This window comes from Bos grunniens, chromosome 10, assembly GCF_055505025.1.
Source record: "Bos grunniens cultivar Pamir isolate PY7600 chromosome 10, Bosgru_T2T1.0, whole genome shotgun sequence".
In the NCBI taxonomy this organism is placed as follows: Eukaryota; Metazoa; Chordata; class Mammalia; order Artiodactyla; family Bovidae; genus Bos; species Bos grunniens.
Genome location: NC_141174.1, coordinates 44742446 through 44762334, shown reverse-complemented (window position 1 = coordinate 44762334; position 19889 = coordinate 44742446). Strand labels below are relative to the sequence as shown.

General features: G+C 38.6%; 1 protein-coding gene across 6 annotated transcripts in view; it reads right to left on the bottom strand.

Moving 5' to 3' along the window:
• The window catches only part of SCG3 (secretogranin III), a 37984-nt gene that overhangs the window by 7238 nt on the left and 10857 nt on the right, over positions 1 to 19889 (bottom strand). For 4 of the 6 annotated variants that reach the window (XM_086320935.1, XM_086320936.1, XM_086320938.1 and 1 more), the window contains 4 exons: positions 19225 to 19402; positions 16615 to 16731; positions 11942 to 12025; positions 10088 to 10225 (listed from right to left, as the gene is read on the bottom strand). In XM_086320935.1, the coding sequence (XP_086177061.1) occupies positions 10088 to 10225; positions 11942 to 12025; positions 16615 to 16731; positions 19225 to 19402 (517 nt within the window). Of the gene's footprint in view, positions 1 to 1308; positions 1552 to 7280; positions 7310 to 10087; positions 10226 to 11941; positions 12026 to 16614; positions 16732 to 19224; positions 19403 to 19889 lie in introns of those variants that run through there. The other 2 variants (XM_086320937.1, XM_086320939.1) reach the window with 2 other exon arrangements.

Genomic DNA, 19889 nt, shown 5'->3' with positions numbered 1-19889 from the left:
TTTAAAATTTATTTTATTGAACCATAGTTTTACAGTGTATTAACTTCTGCTGCACAACAAAGTGATTAAGTCATACATGTAGATACTCTTTTCCATTACTGTTTATCACAGGATATCGAATATAGTTTCCTGTGCCACACAGTAGGACCTTGTTGTCTAGCCTTCCTATATGTAATTGTTTGCATCTGTTAATCCCAAACACCCAACCCACCCCTCCCCTCCCCCCACCTTCGCCCAGCAGTGGCAACCACATCTGTTTTTCATGTCTGTGAGTCTGTGTCAGTTTCATAGATATTTGTATCATATTTAGCTTTCCCATATAAGTGATATCATACAGCCTTTGATTTTTCTCTTTCTGACTTCACTTAATACGATCTCTGGTCCATCCGTGTTGCTGCAAATGGCATTACTCCATTCTTTGCAGAGCTGAGTAGTATTCCATTGTATGTGTGTACCACATCTTCTTTACTCATTATCTGTTGATGGACATTTAAGCTGTTTCCTTGTCTTGGCTATTGTGACTAGTGCTGCTGTGAACACTGGGTACGTGTATCTTTTTGCGTTAGTTTTCCCCAATATATGCCCAGAAGTGGAACTGCTGGATCATATGGCAGTTCTATTTTTAGTTTTGTAAAGAACCTCCAAACTGTTTTCCATGGTGCTTGCACCAATTTACATTCCCACCAACAATGTAGGAGGGTTCCCTTTTCTCCACACCCTGTGGAGAGCTTATTTGAGAAAAGGAGTATCACAGTTTAGTTTCTGTTTATATATTGCATTAAAAATTCTCAATTAGAGTAAAATATAAATACGAGGTTTTGACCATAGTGTAGCAGACACTGTTGATTCTCTACCCTCATGCTTCCGTTATTCCAGATATGCTACTATAGGAGCCCTCAGCTGAGGGTGGACAGATTGGGCAGATACACACCCCAGCTTCCTTGGGCTCATTCCACATGGTCCCTGGAGGTCTGAGTCTCACCGACCACAGTTGAAGTCTGCTCATTAACACACTGTAGGGGCTCCTTTGCCTCCCCTGTCTCATAGACCTGTCCCTCAGTAGAGCTTCCTGAGGTCACCTCCCAATTAAAAATTCCACCTCAAATCCCCTTCTCAGCATCTGCTTTGAAGGGAACCCAACCTAAGACAACTGGAAATCGGGAGACCCAGCATCATCTTGTCAGGTTGGTTTTGCTCAGTGACCAATAACCTATAAAAATGGTGTTGAATTTTAAAAGTATGAAATGCATGAAAAATAATTTTATTTACCATATTAACATTATCAATCCACAACAAAGAATGAATTTACTGCAAATTAAAGAAAACTAGATTGTAATTCATTAAAAGGCATCACTTTGCACAAATTCTTTTTGTGTTTTTTTGTGGTAATCTTGAGACTTCCCTGGTGGCTAAGACTCTAAGATCCCAATGCAGGGGTCTTGGGTTCAATCCCTGGTCGAGGAACTGCCACATGCTGCAAATAAGAGTCCACATGTCGCAGCTGAAGATCCCACATGCCACAATGAGGATGGAAGGTCCCGCGTGCTGCAACTAAGCCCAGGTGCAGGCCAAATAAAGAAATATACATTTTTAAAGAAGACTACTATTCTGTGGATCGAAACATATGGATTAGGCTAGTTTCCCTAACTTAAAATGGAACCCCCCATCACCCTCATTCCCATTTTCTGCTTTATTTTTATCCATAATACGTATCACTTTCTATCATATCCTATAATTTATTTATTAAGTTTATTATTTATCTTCCTCCCTTAGAAACAGTTCTTGTTTGTTAATGTACCCCCATGCCTAGAATAAAGCTTGACACGTAATAATAGACACTCAATAAATATTTGTTCAACAAGTAAATGGATGAAGCCTTCTTATATAGAAGCTAATCATAATCAGAAGATTGTTTTGTGAGCATGGAATCCAAACCAGGGAAACTACAATTTTAAAGAAGAATAAACTGTATAGGTCTTCCTCCCTCCCTGCCTTTTTTCCTTCCTTCTTCAAAATATGAATTGCTTATTTACAAGACTTGAAATTTAATGGTTCTGAATTTAAATGGTAGTTACATCAGAAACAATTTAAAACACCTATGACTGTGCTAAACAAATCTTCACAGAGCTCTATGAAATCAGCGTTATTGGTCCCATTTCGCCCATGAGGAAACTCAGGCTTAGAGAGGGTAAGTGATGTGCCCAAGCAGACAGCTGAGTAAGGGTCAGAACCTGAACCAGAATGAATCTGGGGCCTCTAATGAATGGAATGGGGTAAAATTCACCCTTTAGACTGGAGATTTAGTGCCTGTTGTTGTTACCAAACTGGTCAAACAACAGGCAGTGTTTCTCCATCTTGGCTGCACGTTGGGTTCACTTGGGAGAGCTTTTAAAAATCCTGATGCCCGGGTCAACTCCTCATACCAATTACATCAGCATATCTGGAGGAGGGACTAAGTATCAGGACTTTTTTTTTTAAACAATCCTGAGTCAATTTGAATGCGGGGCAAAGTTTGGAAACCACTTTCACTCATACTGAACCCACCCGCCCCCCGCCACTACATTTGCTGGTGCACTGGAAAAAACAGGAATAAAATCAGGTGTCTCTCTGCCCTCAGAGAAGCAGCTGGTTCCTATTTACATTTCCTCTTCTCAGGAGCTGTAAAGCAGATCTTTTATTTACATAGTGTGCACTGAAAGCCCATGAGAGTCCACTTTGGAAAGCTGGCCTATTTTCAAATTAATTTCAGCTTCCTTTGGAAAAAAATAGCTCATGGCTGAGGTAATATGGCACAAGCCTTAAAACATATGCTGATGCAGATGGGAAGAGGGCCAGAGTCAAGATGTAGCCCTGCTTTTCTGACTGTTCTGATTCTCAGCCCTGCAAGAGAAATATCCTTGTATATACATGAATTTGTTCTGATTCTGACATGCTCCTGTGATCTGCCAACATCCCCCTCCAAAAAAAAAAAAAAAAACCCAACTCTGTAGAAATCAGTATGTTTAACCTACTGAATATTGGATATACTAAAGATATTAGATGTTCAAAAACAGTGCTTGTGAAAATTGTTTGATATATAGCTTAAAATTCTGTGCAGTAAAGATTGTACAAGTACAGGTTTGAACAGAGCAACTGATAGTGGTATCATGGATGCCAAGGTGGGTTCCAGAGCCATTCAGTTAAAAAATTTCGGTAGGAATTCCCTGGTGGTCAATCCTGGGGATTCCTGGTTCAATCCCTAGTTGGGGAACTAAGATTCGACAAGTTGAAGCACAAACAAAAACAAAACAAAAGAGTTTGTGCAAAGTGATGCCACTTGACATGCCTGCAAGATGCAGCATGGGATGCTGGGAGGGATGGGCAGTGGTGGGAGTCAAGGGACACAAGTTCAAGGCCCAGCTCTATCGCTGTTTGCCTATGAGCTCTTGGGTGAGTCAGTTCATCTTCTGAAACTTGGTTTGCTGCTGCGGCTAAGTCGCTTCAGTCGTGTCCGACTCTTTGCAACCTCAAGGACTATAGCCCGCCAGGCTCGTCTGTCCATATGATTCTCCAGGCAAGCATACTGGAGTGGGTTGCCATGCCCTCCACCAGGGGATCTTCCCGACCCAGGGGCCAGACCTGCATCTCTTGTGTCTCCTGCATTGACAGGTGGGTTCTTTACCACTAGCACCACCTGGGAAGCCAGAACCTTGGTTTACTTATTTGTAAATTAAGGAGTAAATTCTGAAAGAAGACTCATGGTTTCTACACGTGGGGAGAAATTCTCCTTTGCTCTCCTGCACAGTCTTGTGTTGGCGGTAGGTCTCTGGCCTGCCTGAGCTCCTGGCACATGTGCTGACTCACTGGGAGAAGACAGCTTCCGTACTTTTGGTCCTTTCTAACAGAATGCCCTGGGGCTTGCATAAAGGCAAGACTTTTCTCCTCTCACGTTGCTTTAAACATAAAAGCATCCCCATGAGTTAGTCGACTTTATTATCAATTTATTAATTAAATAAGCTTCTTTCTCTTTTTTGGCTTCTGTAAAGAAGATAGGGGAGTGATAGGATATTTAGGGAAAAGTTATCTTAGAGATCATCTTTTTCAACTTAATTCCATTATCTAGCCATAAAATTGACAAATGATAGCACTGGAATGAGTTTATGGGTATGGTAATGCTTATTTCGCCCCTTGGACGATTTTAAAAAAGATTTTCAGTGACTCATAGAGCAAAAGTGCAAGAGTAAATGTCAAACTGGCAAAAAGAACCACAATTAGATCATGGAATAAACTTTCACAATTCTTCGGTCTCCAGAGAGCAATTTAATTGAAACATTAGGCACCTTTATAGATATGGCTGAAATTGGAGTAAACTTGATTTCACTGGCATTTCCCCATATTTAGGAATAATGATCAGATCATTCAAATAACTGCATCAACTAGAAATCAATATCTTAAAATATTATTCTTAGTGTGAGCCCCTGTAGAAAGCAAGAGTTTGAATAGGCTACAATATTTATAAAGATGGATAGATTATGTTACATAACTGGCAAATAGGATTTTTTTGCATTAAACTTGAAGTGAAATGCATGTGAACTTCTTTATAAGTTGAAGAGTGATATAGATGTATGCTATTTTTGTTGTTTTGGTATTATTCCCTTTCCTCACAGACCCCAGCATATGCTTGGCATGGTTAATCAATATTTGCTGTCGTTAGATGGAACCCTCACCCCATGTCACAAGACCAAAACAGACTTCCTAAAGATATTCCTGCCAATGTGTCCTGTTTCTAATTATTTCCTTAAGTGGTTTTAGCTGAGCCATTACCTCATTTCTCGTTCTGCTCTGAAAGTCCTCCAGCTTTCTCTCTGAAGGAAGCCTATTGTATACACTTGTGACTCACATTGTACTTGCCTACATATGACTTAAGAGCTATTCTTAGGTAATTTCAGAGCTGTCTGTGTCCTCAAAGGCAGACATTGGTCCTTAAATTCCTTCTGCAGCTTTCTGAGCATATTGAGCCTGCTATTGGAATAAATGTTTATTACTGAATAAATGTCTCAGGAAATCCAGCCAACCCTGCCTTCGCCCACATGAATTCTTTTATTTTTCAACCTAGAGACAACAGGTGTTTTCTCACTGAGTTTTATATCAGAGAAGAAAAGTAGCCTTTGAGAAAAGTACAAATAAAGCAACTATGAATACAAAGATGTATGTCATAATATGTCTTTTTGGGCATTAATTGCATGTTTTCCAAGAAATGTTGGCCCTTGGCTTAAGCTCAGTTTGGCGTCCTCTAAACTGTACTAGAATCAGTTTTTCTTATTCCAGAGTAAAGAGGATAGCATGAATAAATTAAGTCTCTAAATAATGGAGCCGGGGCAGGTTGCGGGGGGCGGGGGGCAGGGGGGGAATTAATTTTAGCCCTGAATCCCTACTCTTAATGTTTCAGGACAGCCCATTGCAAGGGTTCAACACTAAGTGGATGGAGTTTTAACCTTCTCTCTTCCCATTATTATCGAATGGAAATCCTAATGAGAAATCTAACCTCATCATTAGTCTCCAGTTACATCCTAAATAGGAAGTAGTGAGCTACCAAGGATCAACTCCTGCATATTCCTTTTTTTACATAATGCCTTCTTAAGCAAAGAGACATGGGAGAACCCATTCCTAGGGATATTTGCACAGCAGTATAAAGTGTTGTCCTAAGCAATGAGCATGATTCCTAGATGATGGCACATGCTGTTCTAGGGAAGGACCGTCATCACACGTGGGTTGCTCCCAGAGGAGATGATTCCGGCACACTGAGCTGGAGTCCTCTGTGCTGCCCAGTTCCTAGCTCTCTAGCTCAGGCCACAGGACCATTCTTTTCTTGGTTAGCTATTTTTCAGAAGCTCACCACTCATCCATTAGGATGGCTACCATAAAAACCAAACAAACAAACCCAGAAAATAAAAAGTGTTGGTGAGGATGTAGTGAAATTGAAACCTTTGCACACTGTTGGCGGGAATGTAAAAGGGTGAAACCGCTATGGAAAACAGTGGTTTCTCGAAAAATTAAAAATAGAATTATGTGTATGCTCAGTTATGTCTGATTCTTTGCAACCCCATGGACTTATAACTTACCAGGCTTCTCTCTCCATGGAATTCTCCAGGCAAGAATACTGGAGTGGGTAGCCATTGCCTTCTCCAGGAGATCTTCCCAACCCAGGGATAGAACTAGGGTCTCCTGCATTGCAGGCAGATTCTTTACCGTCTGAGCCACCAGCGAAGCATATGACTTAATAATTCCACTTCTAGGAGTATTCCCCCTGCCCAAATTAAAGATTTTTGAGTCTTGAGATATGTGTATACCCATCAGTGCATTGTTTACAATGGCCAAAAGGTGGAAGCAACACAAGTGTCCACAAACAGATGGATAAAGTGTAGTATATACCTTCAATGAAATATTACTCAGCCTGATAAAAGAAGGAAATTCTGACACATGTTACAACACAGATGAAGCTTGAGAACATTATGTTAAGTGAAATAATCTGGTGGCAAAAGAACAGACAACGCATGATTCCACTTATCTGAAGTACCTACAGTCGTCAAACTCATTAAGACAGAACATGGAGTGGTGGTTGCCAGGGGCTGGAGAGGCAGAGGGAATGGGGAGTTACTATTCAATGAGTATAGAATTTCAGTTTTGCAAGATGAAAAGAGTTCTGGAAATGGATGACGTGATCATAGCACAGTAATATGAATGAACTTAATGCCACTGAACTGTACACTTAAAAATGCTTGGCTGGCCGGGCTACTAGATGCCAGCCTATGACTGTTTTTGAAATACAGCAAGAGGAAGAAGAATACAAGATCCTCACACTTTTGTTCTTTAGCTCCTACCCCTGATTGCAAGCCCCATCTATATGATCCCCCAGGCCCCTCATGAAGCAGGGGCACAATTCTTGAGGTATAAGCCTACTGTGTTCTCCCTTCCCCTGGCTGACAATTAAAGCCATCTTTCTATTTCTTAAAAAAAAAAAAAATTGCTAGGATGGCAAATTAAGAAGCTATTTGAAAAAGTTTATCACTCATCCAAAGTAGGCCTAGGGTTGAGTGGAAGTATCAAGGCAGCATGACTGCTCACCAAATGTGACACATATATTACCAATCCCCCCTTTCCATGCCCATGACAAACACTATTAATTAATTAATCATTGCAACATTCTTTCCTCCTGAGTCCAGATGCAGCCTCATAATCTTTTCCAACATAGGCTATTACCAAACAATTAGAGTTGACATGTCAGCTATGGCAATGTAGAAGAAACTTGTGATGGTCTACGAAATCCAGCCTAGAGAGAAGAAAGGTATAATAATCTAAAACTTCATGAGATAGGAAAGATCAACATGAACCTCATATATTAAGAAAAAGTTCTTTTTTGGCCCTGTCTCAAAAAGTCCGAGCAACTGAAATACTTGCAGTACCCTTGGCGAACATCACCACTCATTTGAACCTGTATAACTTAGGTTTAATTTTCTATATTTTCTATATAAAGGAACCAGAATTCTTTGAAGGAGAATTGATTTCAAGTCCTGGGGCAGGAAACTTCAGAGTAGCTCTAGAATAGCCTGTTTAGGAATTTGTGATTAACAGATATGCACCACTATATTTGTTGTTATTGTTTAGTCAGTAAGTTATGTCTGACTCTCTGTGACCTCATGGACTATAGCCCACCAGGCTCCTCTGCCCAGTGGGATTTCCAGGCAAGAACATTGGAGTGGGTTGCCATTTCCTTCTCCAGGGGATCTTCCTGACCCAGGGGTCCAACCCAAGTCTCCTGCATTGGCAGGTAGATTCTTTACCACTGAGCCATCAGGGAAGCCCCCACTACTATTAATATGTATAAATAAACAATACAGACCTACTGTATATCACAGGGAACTATAGTCATTATCTTGTAATAACCTATAATGGAAAAGAATCTGAAAAGAATGTACATACATATTTTGCTATACACCTAAAACTAACACAGCATTGCAAATTACTATACTTCAATTTTTTTTTTAAAGGCTTTTGTTGCTAGAGAGAATAGATGCTTTAAAAACCACTGGGTACAGTGCAAAAGGGACAGAAGAACTTGGAGGCAGGGTTCCTACTGCCTAAGCTACACCAATTTAAACAGAAAAATCATCATCATCACCATTATTATCAACTGAAACAACTTACAAAAATGGAAAAACTTAATATAAGATATTAGCAAAGAGGAGACTGGTGGGCTACAGTCCATAGGGTCTCAAAGAGTCGGACACGACTGAAGAGACTTCGCATGCATGCATGGACGTTAACAAAGAAAGTAGTATAATCTTTTAATTTCTTAATATAAGAGAGATAGTTTGTACTTTTATTGCTGTTAATTAAGTTACAAGGTAATACATAAATAGCTAGTTTCTTTTCTACTTAATACACAGACATTTTAAGCATGGGTCTGTTAACAAATATGAATGTGAACCTGTTTCTGTATGAGCAGGAAAGATTGGGAACTTGCATGTGGATCAGTCTCTTCAAAATTAAGAGCTAAGAGATGGTTGGATGGCATCACTGACTCAATGGACATGAGTTTGAGCAAACTCTGGGAGTTAGTGAAGGACAGGAAAGCCTGGAGTGCTGCAGTCCATGGGGTCGCAAAGAGTTGGACACAACTTAGTGACTGAAAAACAGCAAATCTGTATGACGAGTCCCTTCATTGTTCATTTGAAAGGATCACAACATTGCTAATTGGCTATATCCCAATACGAAATAAAAAGTTAAACAAAAAAAAGAGTATATCACAAGAACATGATCAGCTTTTGTGGCCTTACATTACAGCAAGAAATAAGCAAAGTCTGTCAGTTCATTGCCACTTAGGATTATATGTACTAAACAATGAAAAAGGACCCCAATGACGTGTTTCTAGATGATAAAATAGTTGAATGTCATCCTTGCTACCTTCACCCCCAATAGAGCAATGATCCACTCCCTCAGCTTCCAGGGAATGAAACCTCTAGATGACCCTACTAATAAGATACAGATAAGATATAAACAAGGTTCCAATTATACCAAAGAGTTCAATATATCATAATGACAAAAAAAAAAAAAAAAAGTAGGTTTAAGCCATCTGTTCACAACTTCTGGTAAAGACACTGAGTTTCAGAAAAAGAATATCTGAGAAACAGATAGAAATTTTCCATGACATAACCAGAACACTTTGTAATTAAAGGGGCTCAAAACACTGGACTATGCATCCAGATCCCACATAATGACCTGAAATCTGGGGGTTAATGATTTTGAACTTGCAACTTGACAGAGTATCTTTCTTTGAGGGTATGGTAATGTGTCTCAAAACCTAGGAGGATTATATAGACTTACTGCTGCTGCTAAGTCACTTCAGTCGTGTCCGACTCTGTGCGACCGCATAGACGGCAGCCCACCAGGCTCCCCCATCCCTGGGATTCTCCAGGCAAGAACACTGGAGTGGGTTGCCATTTCCTTCTCCAATATAGACTTACTAGAGTTGAGTAAAAACTGAACCCCAGGAATGTGTAAGTATAAGGATAAAAACAGGTTTTATAATTACTTAGCTAGTTTAGTGTAGTGCTTTTTTTTTTAAGTATTTAGGTTATTTAAGAAAATTTGATATATTTGATTTATTTTTAAACAAGTTTTTGAAAGTTTCAGGTTGCAATCACTATAAATGATTAAGCAAATCTGCTTTGTTAAATCCGTAAATTTTGATGACTTTGTTGAATAAGTAGTATATGACTGTTTAGAGGAGTGTCAATTATGTTTAAATAAAAATTGCTTAATTTATAAGTTCAGAAACTAGACATTGAGCAATGCACAAATGGTCATGAATGTTTCTCCCCAAGCACAGAAGCCCACTGGACACTAAAGACCATCAAAAGATGAAACCAATTTGCCATCCCAGAAGACTCAAGGCCATTAAAAAAGATTTCTATTCAAATAAAGTACCACATGCTGAATTCTTTCTATACAGATGGTGCTAATTTCTCAGATTTGGTGGGAGTTTGCCTTTCGGATCAAACTTCAAGTGAAAGTTTTTGCTTCCCCAATTTAATTGTCAATTTCGTACCTTTGTGCTCATCTGTCTTTCCTCTTGGGTTGGAGTCATCATCTTTTGTGGAATCCTTCAAGGTTCCATATTCCTTTTCCATCTTAGCAGCTTCTTCCTTGGTACTGTCTGTTTCTTCATGACTCTTCTCTGATGGCACTGTAATCAGATTGTACACTGTTATAACCCTATTTCATGTATTAATTCCAAGTGTAGAAATAAATTTTATTGAAAAAGTATAGTTTGAGGTCAGACCATTTTTTGAGCTGGAAGGATCTTACTGATTACCTAGTCTGATTCCTCTCCCTCCTCATTTGACAGAAGAGGAAACTGAGGCCCAAAGAGAGGAGAGATGTGTGGAAGGGATGTGCTAAGCCACTGAGTTGACAGAAGAGCTGGGCCAACTCCCCCACTCCCAGTTTTCTGGATTCTGGTTGTGTTTTTTTCATTCTATCACACTGTGTTATTCTCCTTATTTTAGTCAACAAAGATATTCAAGTGAGATATGTCAGTTTCCAAAGTACTGAGTCTTGATTTCAAATGAAAATAACTGCAGTTGCCCCATCTCCTCAATGTTATTTTTGAAGAACAGTCTGTTCGAATAACACATAAGGGTTTGAGGCTGTGGCTGGACTTCTCTCCTGCCTCTTTCTTCACACTTCTTTACCCCTGGTCACCCTAACACAAAGAAGAAAGTTGGACCCTTGCTGTCAATAATAATCCTTGCTCATTTCTCACTTAAAAGAACTGTATTTCTGGGATTTCCCTGGTAATCTAATGGGTAAGACCCCCTGCTTCCACTGCAGGGGACAAAGATTTGATCTCTAATTGAGGAATTAGTATCCCCACAATTTGGTCACACAACATGGCCAAAAAAAACCCTATATTTCTTTCTAAAAATGCTATATTGAATTAAAGAATCAAACCATGAAGTAAGTAACCCCTTGAAAACAACTGTAATGCATTACTGTGGTCAGTAAACTAGGGAACATCAAGCAGTCTAGTGATAAGCTTTTTTTTCAATAAAAGGTTTATTACTACAGAAAAATAGGAAAAAAGAAATCAGTTATTGTCTCATTTTGTAAAATATCCACTACTAGTTTTGTGGGGTAGTGTGTCTATATACGTATTTTTTGATGCATAATTTTTTCCTAGTAGTACAATTTTGTTCCTTGCTTTTGTCATTAGCATCATTATGGAACAATGTTTCCAGGTTACTAAAAATTACTTGAAAACATCATTTTAAAGGGGTATGTATTATATCAAATATATGTACATAATCTCTGTGGTAGGGACACAAAATTAAAGTATACACAAAATTATAAGAGTTTGCAATCTTTTCTCTTTTTGCCCATCTTGCATCCCTGAAAGGCTACCCCATGGCATTTGACATGCTAAGCAGGGTGATGGGTGGAGATGCAGGGGTGAAGAAACTGAGACAAGGGCATAAGTCACACCACACAGGGCACAGACTGTCCCAGAGGAGAGAGAAGGGGACAGCAAGGAAGGGAACAGCAGAGAGGGGACAGAGGGTCCAGGACAGTGGTCTGGGTGATGGTGATCTGGGCAGAGAAAAAGATACCTAAAGGAGAATTTTAGAAAGGATTGTTTAACTCATGACACAGTTCTCATCTTTATTCACAAACCACCACCTAAAAGTCTTCAATAAAGCCTTCATTTCTTTTTAGTGCTTCTTGGGATTGGATTCTGTAGTGAAACTGGCCAAGGTTATAGCTACTTAATCCTATGGTTGGATTTCAGATGTTCAAACTTTTTGAAATCTGTAATTCTTTACCAGTATTTACTGACATTTATGATTTACCCCTCAAAAGGGTTATTTTGATAAAAGCTGGAAAATAAATAGTAAAATCATACCTGCAAAAAGTTTGCTCTTATTGTCAGTAACATTTTTTTCTAGTTTATTCTTGGTCTGAAGAGCAATTGTTTCATCCAGGTTTTCTGGAAGAGGGAGGAGAAGAAATAAAATGTTATGTCTTGAAAGATGATTTCAAAATTCTACTAAAAATGCTTAAATCTCACCCCAATTATCACAATAGTAATTCCACAATATTAACAATGCTAGTTGACTTCACTGGTGGTACAGTGGATAAGAATCAGCCTGCCAATACAGGGGACACAGGTTCAATCCCTGATCCAGGAAGATTCCACAAGTGAGGCGCAACTAAGCCCATACACCACACTACTGAGCTCTTGTGTCTAGAGCCTGTGCTCTGCAACCACAGAAGCCAGCACAATGAGAAGCCCACACACCACAGCGAAGAGTAGCCCCTTCTCATCACAACCAGAGAAAGCCTGCACAAAGCAAAGAAGACCCAGTGCAGCCAAAACCAAAATGAAACAAAAAAGCAAAACACTGCTAGTAAGATGCTTTGAAATGGATTATATTTCTAGAAATCATTGACTCTCAGGATGGAAAGGCATTAATTAGAGGTCCTCAAGTTCAGCATCCTAGTCAGTCAGTTGCAGAAGTCTCTTCCACATTTCTGGCCAGTGCTAGAACACATCCAGGGTTGGGGACTGTACTGAACACCTGTGGTTTTGGTCTACTCAACGCCTCCTGGTAACTACATCTTGATTTTCCTTTGGAAAGCCCACACCTCTCCCACTCTCAGCATATTTGGCTCTAGTGGTGGCTGAATGGGCTTCCCTGGTGGCTCAGATGGTAAGGAATCTACCTGCAACGTGGGAGAAAGTGAAAGTCGCTCAGTCGTGTCCGACTCTTTGCGACCCCATGGACTATACAGTCCATGGAGTTCTGCAGGCCAGAATACTGGAGTGGGTAGCCTTTCTCTTCTCTAAGGGATCTTCCCAACCCAGGGATCAAACCCAGGTCTCCTGCATTGCAGGAGGATTCTTTACCAGCTGAGCAACAGGAAAGCCCAGACCCCAGTTCAATCCTTGGGTTGGGAAGATTCCCTGGAGAAGGGGATGGCTACCCACTCCAGTGTTCTTGCCTGGAGAAATCCATGGACAGAGGAGCCTGGTGAGCTACAATCCATGAATAACCCAGGTCTGCCTCCCCTATCCCTTGGGCTATAGTTCAAGGAGAAGCAGATAACTCAAGCCAGGCCAATGAGATACAATGCTAGGAGAAAGATGTTCTCTTTCCATGAGGATTGGTATACCATGAAGATGTGAGCCTGAGGCTGTGCCAGCCATCTTGTTTCATAATGGAGTTGCTTATGTGGAATGAATCAATATTCAGAGAGTCAGTGAGATGGAGAAGAAATGGATTCTCACACTTTGGTGGGCTTCACAAACGTGAAGCTAGACTACCCCACCCTTGGACTTTTTGGTTACATAAGGAAATAAATTCCTTTTTTGCATAAGCCAAACAGTTGGATTTCTGTCACTCAGGTCCCTCACTATGAGGCAGCTAGTTCTATTGTTAGTCTTAAATTTTTTATTTTCATTAAGATAGAGCACTGTGTAAGTTTAAGGTATACAACATGCTGATCTGATACACTTATATTCTGCAAAATGATTACTCCCAAGAGTTAGCTAAGTCCTCCATCATGTTAAGTGTCTTAAGGGTGAGAATTTCTCTACTCATATTAAGCCAAAATCTGTATTCTTGTCTTTGTCCTAATTCTGCTCTTTAGAGTAACATCTTGTAGGTGTTACCAGATAGGAGTCTAGACTCTGACCACTTCAAGGCAGTAGTGAATTTGAATCCATACTCTTGGTATTCAGTTTATTTAACCAGTCAGATATGCATCTCACTAGTAGGACAGGACTATGTGCAAACAAGCATTTCTTTACAATTAGTCTACAAAGATTCCATTATTTGTGTTACTTCGCCTCAAGAAAATTCTTTCTTCTACCCTACCCCATCCCTTTTTGAGATGAAAATCAGTATATTCTATTGTGTGATGCCTTCTGCTTTCTTTTCTGAAATAGCAACCACAGCTGGCAACCTTTGTAGTCACCACATACTGTTGGGACCAGAACAGAAGTGTAGACCACTGATCGTTGTCACATGCTGAGATGGAGGAGAAGAGGTTAGTTAATTCTCTCCCTTCTACTCATGCTGCATCTGAGCTCTCAGGGGTCTGAGAGTATACCTCCATGGCAGTGGAGGCCAAAAGCCAACATGCTTGTACAGAAAATTCTTTACGTACAACTCATTTTCTGATTGTAAAAGTTATACATGAAAATGATAAGAAAATTGTAAAGAAAAAATAACATTTTGCTCAGATCATATTTTGGTATATTTCTTTCCAACTTTATGTATGTATGTCCATTTTTTTAAATTTATTTATTTTTTATTGAAGGATAATTGCTTTACAGAATTTTGTTATTTTCTGTCAGACATCAACATGAATCAGCCATAGGTATACATAAATCCCCTCCCAGGATATCCATTTTTTAACACCAGAATTAAGGTTATGTTCTAAATGGCTTTAAGCATACAACAGTATATCATGAACATTTCCCTTAGTCTTTCTAAACCATATTTATTGTTTATAAACATACAATTATTAAAAACACAAACATTAAAAATAAAATTTAGTCTAAGTAAGAATAAATAATAATCTTGTGGGGTAGCAAGATTATTTCCATTGTTTTGTTTCTATAAGCCAGTGCTGTCCAATAGAACTTTCTGCAATGATGGAAATACTCATTTCTGTGCTATTCAATATGGTAGCCATAGGTTATCTGTGGCCTTCAAATGTGTCTAGAGCAAATGAGAAACTAGATTTTAAATTTTGCTTAGGTTTAATTATTGTTAATTTAAAGAGCAATATGTGACTATCACATTGGACAGCATACCTATAAATAATAGTGGAATAAAAATAAAAAACAAGGTCGGGGGGGAATACATGTATACATAAAGCTGATTCATTTCACTGTACAGTAAAACCCAACACAACATTGTAAAGCAACTAAACCCCAATTAAAAAAAAATACTTCATTTGTTGTAATTATACTCTTAAAGGGTAAGAATCAGTGTTCTTGCTGATTTGTGAAACTGTAGTTCAGTGTTCACAACTTCCAAGAAAAAATAAAATCTTAAAAATTGAAAAAAAAAAAAAGTAGAAATACCTGGCTTGCACACAAGACTTTGTGGCAGATTTAATTTATTTTCATAGGATAAATGACTTACGTGTGGAATTTTTGAGTCACCAAGTATTAACATGAAACAGTGGTTGATTTGGAACAATGTTTTTGATCTACTATTAAGTGAGTAAAGTAGGCCACAAAGCATGGTGTGTAACTTAAGCCCATTAAAAAAAATGAGAAAAAATTAAAAAATGACATAGGTATGTATGTGTGTACACACAGAAAAATATCTAGAAGGATATAAATCAGAATGTTACCTGGATGCTAGTATTATGAGTGGTTTTTCACTGTCTTTTTAGCATCTTTTTGCATTGACTATTTTTTAAAGATAAATATATTCTTTTATAATCAGAAAAAAAGAGTAAAACTAGTTTTCATGTAGAAAAAAATGGCATTTATACAGAATAACTCTGGATTACTCTGTCCTACGATATTTTCTCTTCCATTTAATTCTCCATCCCCTGTCAGTGATCAGAGTAAGGGGCCCTGAATTCATCTTGCCCAAAGGACATCTAAGATGAGTGGTATTTGTTAATTAACTAAAACAAAGCAGGAAAACAAAAGGCTTTTTTTCTTCTTTTCACAACCTGAATGCAGAATCAAAGATTGTTTCAGCTTATCTATAGAGTTCAAGGAATCAAGGGTTGACAAACATTTTCTATCAAGGGTCAAAGAGTAAATATTTTTGACTTTGTGGGCCACACGGTCTCAACTACTCAACTGTCTCTGTAGCACAAAAGCACCTATGGTCAACACTAAAACAGAGGAACATGGCTGTTCCAGTAAAACTTCATTTACAGATGCTCAAGTCTGAATTTTATTTAGTTTTCTCATGTCACAAAATACTATTCTTCTTTTGACTTTTTTTCAACCATTAAAAAAATGTAAAAGCTATTTTTAGTTTGTGTGCTATACAAAAATAGGTCATGGGACAGATTGGGCCCATGAGCAATAGTTTATCAGCCCCTGATATAGGTAACAGAGTCTTTGATCTCACAGATACAAGACTGAGGTCCAGAAAGATGGATGCTCTCCTGGGCATGACAGACATGGTCTGAGGCAGAGCTGGGAGCAGGAGGCAGAGTTTCTGCTGCCCAGTCCAGTGCTCACCACACACAGACCCCACTGGTTAAAATCAAGACATTTACTCCCAACCATGTGAACACAATTGAAAAAAAGACAAATTTTAATTCTATCTCTGAGAAAATGATTAGAAAATGTTAGTAAAACAGAGTACAACAGAGGTGAAATGTTTGTAGTTGAACTGGATCTATAAAGAACTGAAAATGTCAGGTTAATTTTATTTGTATACATTGTCAAGCTGGGCAATTCTGGTAACCCAGATGAGTCAGGCTATTTTGGTATAAATGATCAAGTTAGTAAAATAATTATTCCCAAATCTCTCATTCATTTTGGACAAAGAAAACTAGCCACTGTGAAAACAAAAGAGATAGGACTCTCACCAAGATAGGAGACGCCTTCTTCTGGAGATATGGTGCCATATTTTACCATCATCTTCACAAAATCAATCAAGGTTTTCATGATAGTAATCAGGGTTTCTTTCTCTTTTGCCTCTTTTTCTATATAAAAGGACAAAATATTTTTTTTTAAATGGTGGCATATAGTTTCATCTTTTAATGTTAATTTATGAAGTACAGCATCTTATTGAAATAGTTCTCCCTACATTTATAGCTAAGCCATTTATAGCTAAAATATATTTATGAAAAGCCCACGTCATGACTGGGAATATAGGACAATGTACTGATATACTTAATTTTTTCACAAATGAGTAATTATAACTTTTCCAAAGAGGTTTACCATAATCTAGAATATTTTATTGATATAGTTTGCAACCAGGAATAATAGAAACTCAAAGGAAAGTTAGAAGATTGGTAACCCAATAACCCTTCTCTACTCTTATGTTTTTGAGGGCAAGAATGACCTCTTTTCATTAATCAAGCTTAATACTTGAAATAGGAACACACATGTATGTTTAGTTTTTAAATGCAAGGTTGACTTTTTAACAGGAGTATATATTGCTTTCAACCTCGATTTCATTTCAAAGAATATACACAAATCATGAAAATATTCCAATGGTACAGAAGTAAAAAGTGAACACAATATTCTCTTCTTCCCCCTCCCCGCAATGCTTAGTTCCTATGGGCAAAACCACTATAGATTAACTTCCTATAGATTAACCACTGTTAACAGTTTCTTGGAAACTTCATATTTGACATACTGTTCTGTATCTTGATAGAACAAGGTGACCAGTGATTCTACAGTAGTTCAGTGGCTGCATTAATTCTGAAATCAGGGGGGAAAAAATCTATTTCCTTGAAGAAAAGAAAACCTATGTTGCTAGAGGACAGCTTCCCTACTCTTTTTGCTGCCATGAAGGATTTTCTCTACATACTTCTTCTAGTCTTTCCCCCCACCTTTTCAGCCTTCTCACAGATGGGGCTGGTAGCCAACAGCCATCAGTCTACATTTCTTGACTGATGGGCATTTGGAATCTCCTTTCCACTGCTTTGCAACAGTGGAAGGCAGGGACCTGGAAAACAGGCCTATTTTATAAACTCCAACTATTTTAGGACTAGAGCTGTTCTGAGAGGTAGACTGAGGGGTAGGGAATAGGCAAGCCCACCGCTGGTTCTCACACTAAGCTACATTCTACAACCTAGTGTGTATCAGTATTGAAGATACTTTCATTTTCTGTTTAATTATTTCTCAATTGGTTCAGACCTTGAGTGAAAAAGGTGGGTAGTATCAAAGCCCTCAGTATAAGTATTTAAATTAAAAGTTTATAAAAATAAAGGCAAGAAAGAATGGGGTCAAGGAAACTGAAAAGATTAAAGCACATAAAATAAAAAATATTTCATACGATGGAATCTGAAAATTACCATATAAAAGTCACAAACTTGGGAGAGAGGAAGGTGGGAGAAAAGATGGAGGAGAGAAGTCCTGGGAAGTGCAGGTGAACGATAACTTCAGCAGTCACATTATTTTCTCAAGGTCATATCCATAAAAATATTTAGTATCATGCTGATGCACTTCACTGACAAGAAGTGACTCACCAAGATGACAGAGGTTCTGAGCTGGGTATCTGCCAACCAATAGGGCAGGATGGCTCAGAATGGACCCTCAAGATGCATAAGCCCTGCAGACACCAGCAGGGGGGCTGGGTGCCATCTGGTCAATGTCTGGGACTGAAGGACAAAAGGATGTTCTCCAGAAATGAAAGCTCACTCTAAGGTCACTTTGGGAAAATACGTTACAATTACAGAAATCTTTATTACGAATGTTCAGTCTGGGGATGAATCTTTAAATAGGAGGAAGAAAAGCCATAAGTCAGTACAGGGCATCTATCTAGATAATAACAACAGAGAATTGGCACATTATTATCCTCCTTGCAGATTAACCAAAAATAAACATGAACTGAAATCTTCAGTCAACTCATTTTGGTGCACTTAGAAAAGAGAACACTACATTAAGGATTTCATTTTTTAGAAAAGCAAATCATTTCCCAAGTGCGTTTTGAGCTCCTGACCTTTATTAGTCCAATGTTTAGTTCACTTCAATTCATTTGAAGACAAGTTGAAAATACTTAAAAAGCAAAATTCTATATAATTTAAAAATAATAAATTATGTTCCATACACTGTTCTACTGAAGGAGGAAAATAAAACCTTAAAGAGGTTTGCAATAAAATCTTTGGCTGAACTGGGTCAGGCCGGGAATGCTCTCTGATTCATCCCTACATGGGTACAAGGTTCTCTCCAAAACCAGGAATACAACATGTGTTCAATACCTGTTTATTGAACAAATAAATGCACCCTCTGTTAACATGAAGATTAAATTATCCAGAAATCCCACCTTTCCTGATTATCCTTTCCTAAATATTTCCATGACTAGTACACTTCTTTTGAAAAAAATCAATGAGAACCATTTTCCCCGAGGCCGTAATATATGTCATTGACGGTTGAATTTAGAAACTGAAAACAGGAAGAAAAAAAACCCACCCACACATTTCCTGGAATTACTGTTTCTGTTTCACATGATCAGAAAAAATGTTTACCTGAATCAATACTTTTCAGTAGTGCATAGAAGTTTGGGAAATACTGGAGTTCCTCAAAGTTGTCTTCACTGTAGGTTTTAGTTCTCCTTTCCAAGCCGTTTGTCAAGGTTAAGGTGTTAGATACTGTTTCATCATTTTCTCCATTAGTAAAAGCATCTTGAATTGCTGCCATTGGAGTCTCCAGTTGTGGGGAGGGGGGCGGAAATCAGTACAAAATAAACATTTTGTTAGAACTAATGGACACTCATCTGTGATGCTCTTGAATTTTAAAGTGCACGAACACCTCTTCTTTCACAAGATCAAACTTTTCCAGGCATGTGGGCATCAAGTCACATGGGAAGGGCATTGAGATTTAGAGACAGGTGCTTTACCTGAAGACCCTGAATCCTGCTCCAGGGAGAATAGGCAGGTTCCTGTTCTGGCCAGGTTTCCCTTCACCAATACTCATGAGTGTTTTTTCATAAAATTGCCTTTCACTAAGGAAATGAACTTTGAGTTTTAGAGTCTACCAAGAGGGATGGTGCCAAGATACAGGAAAGCCTGTCACAATGTCTGATACTAGCAGAACGTCACACCTTAGGGATTTCTGGGTGACACTTTGAAGCCTGTCTGGGAGGGTACACAGGATTTTTTTCCCAGACCTGATGTGTAGAAAATGTTCCCTA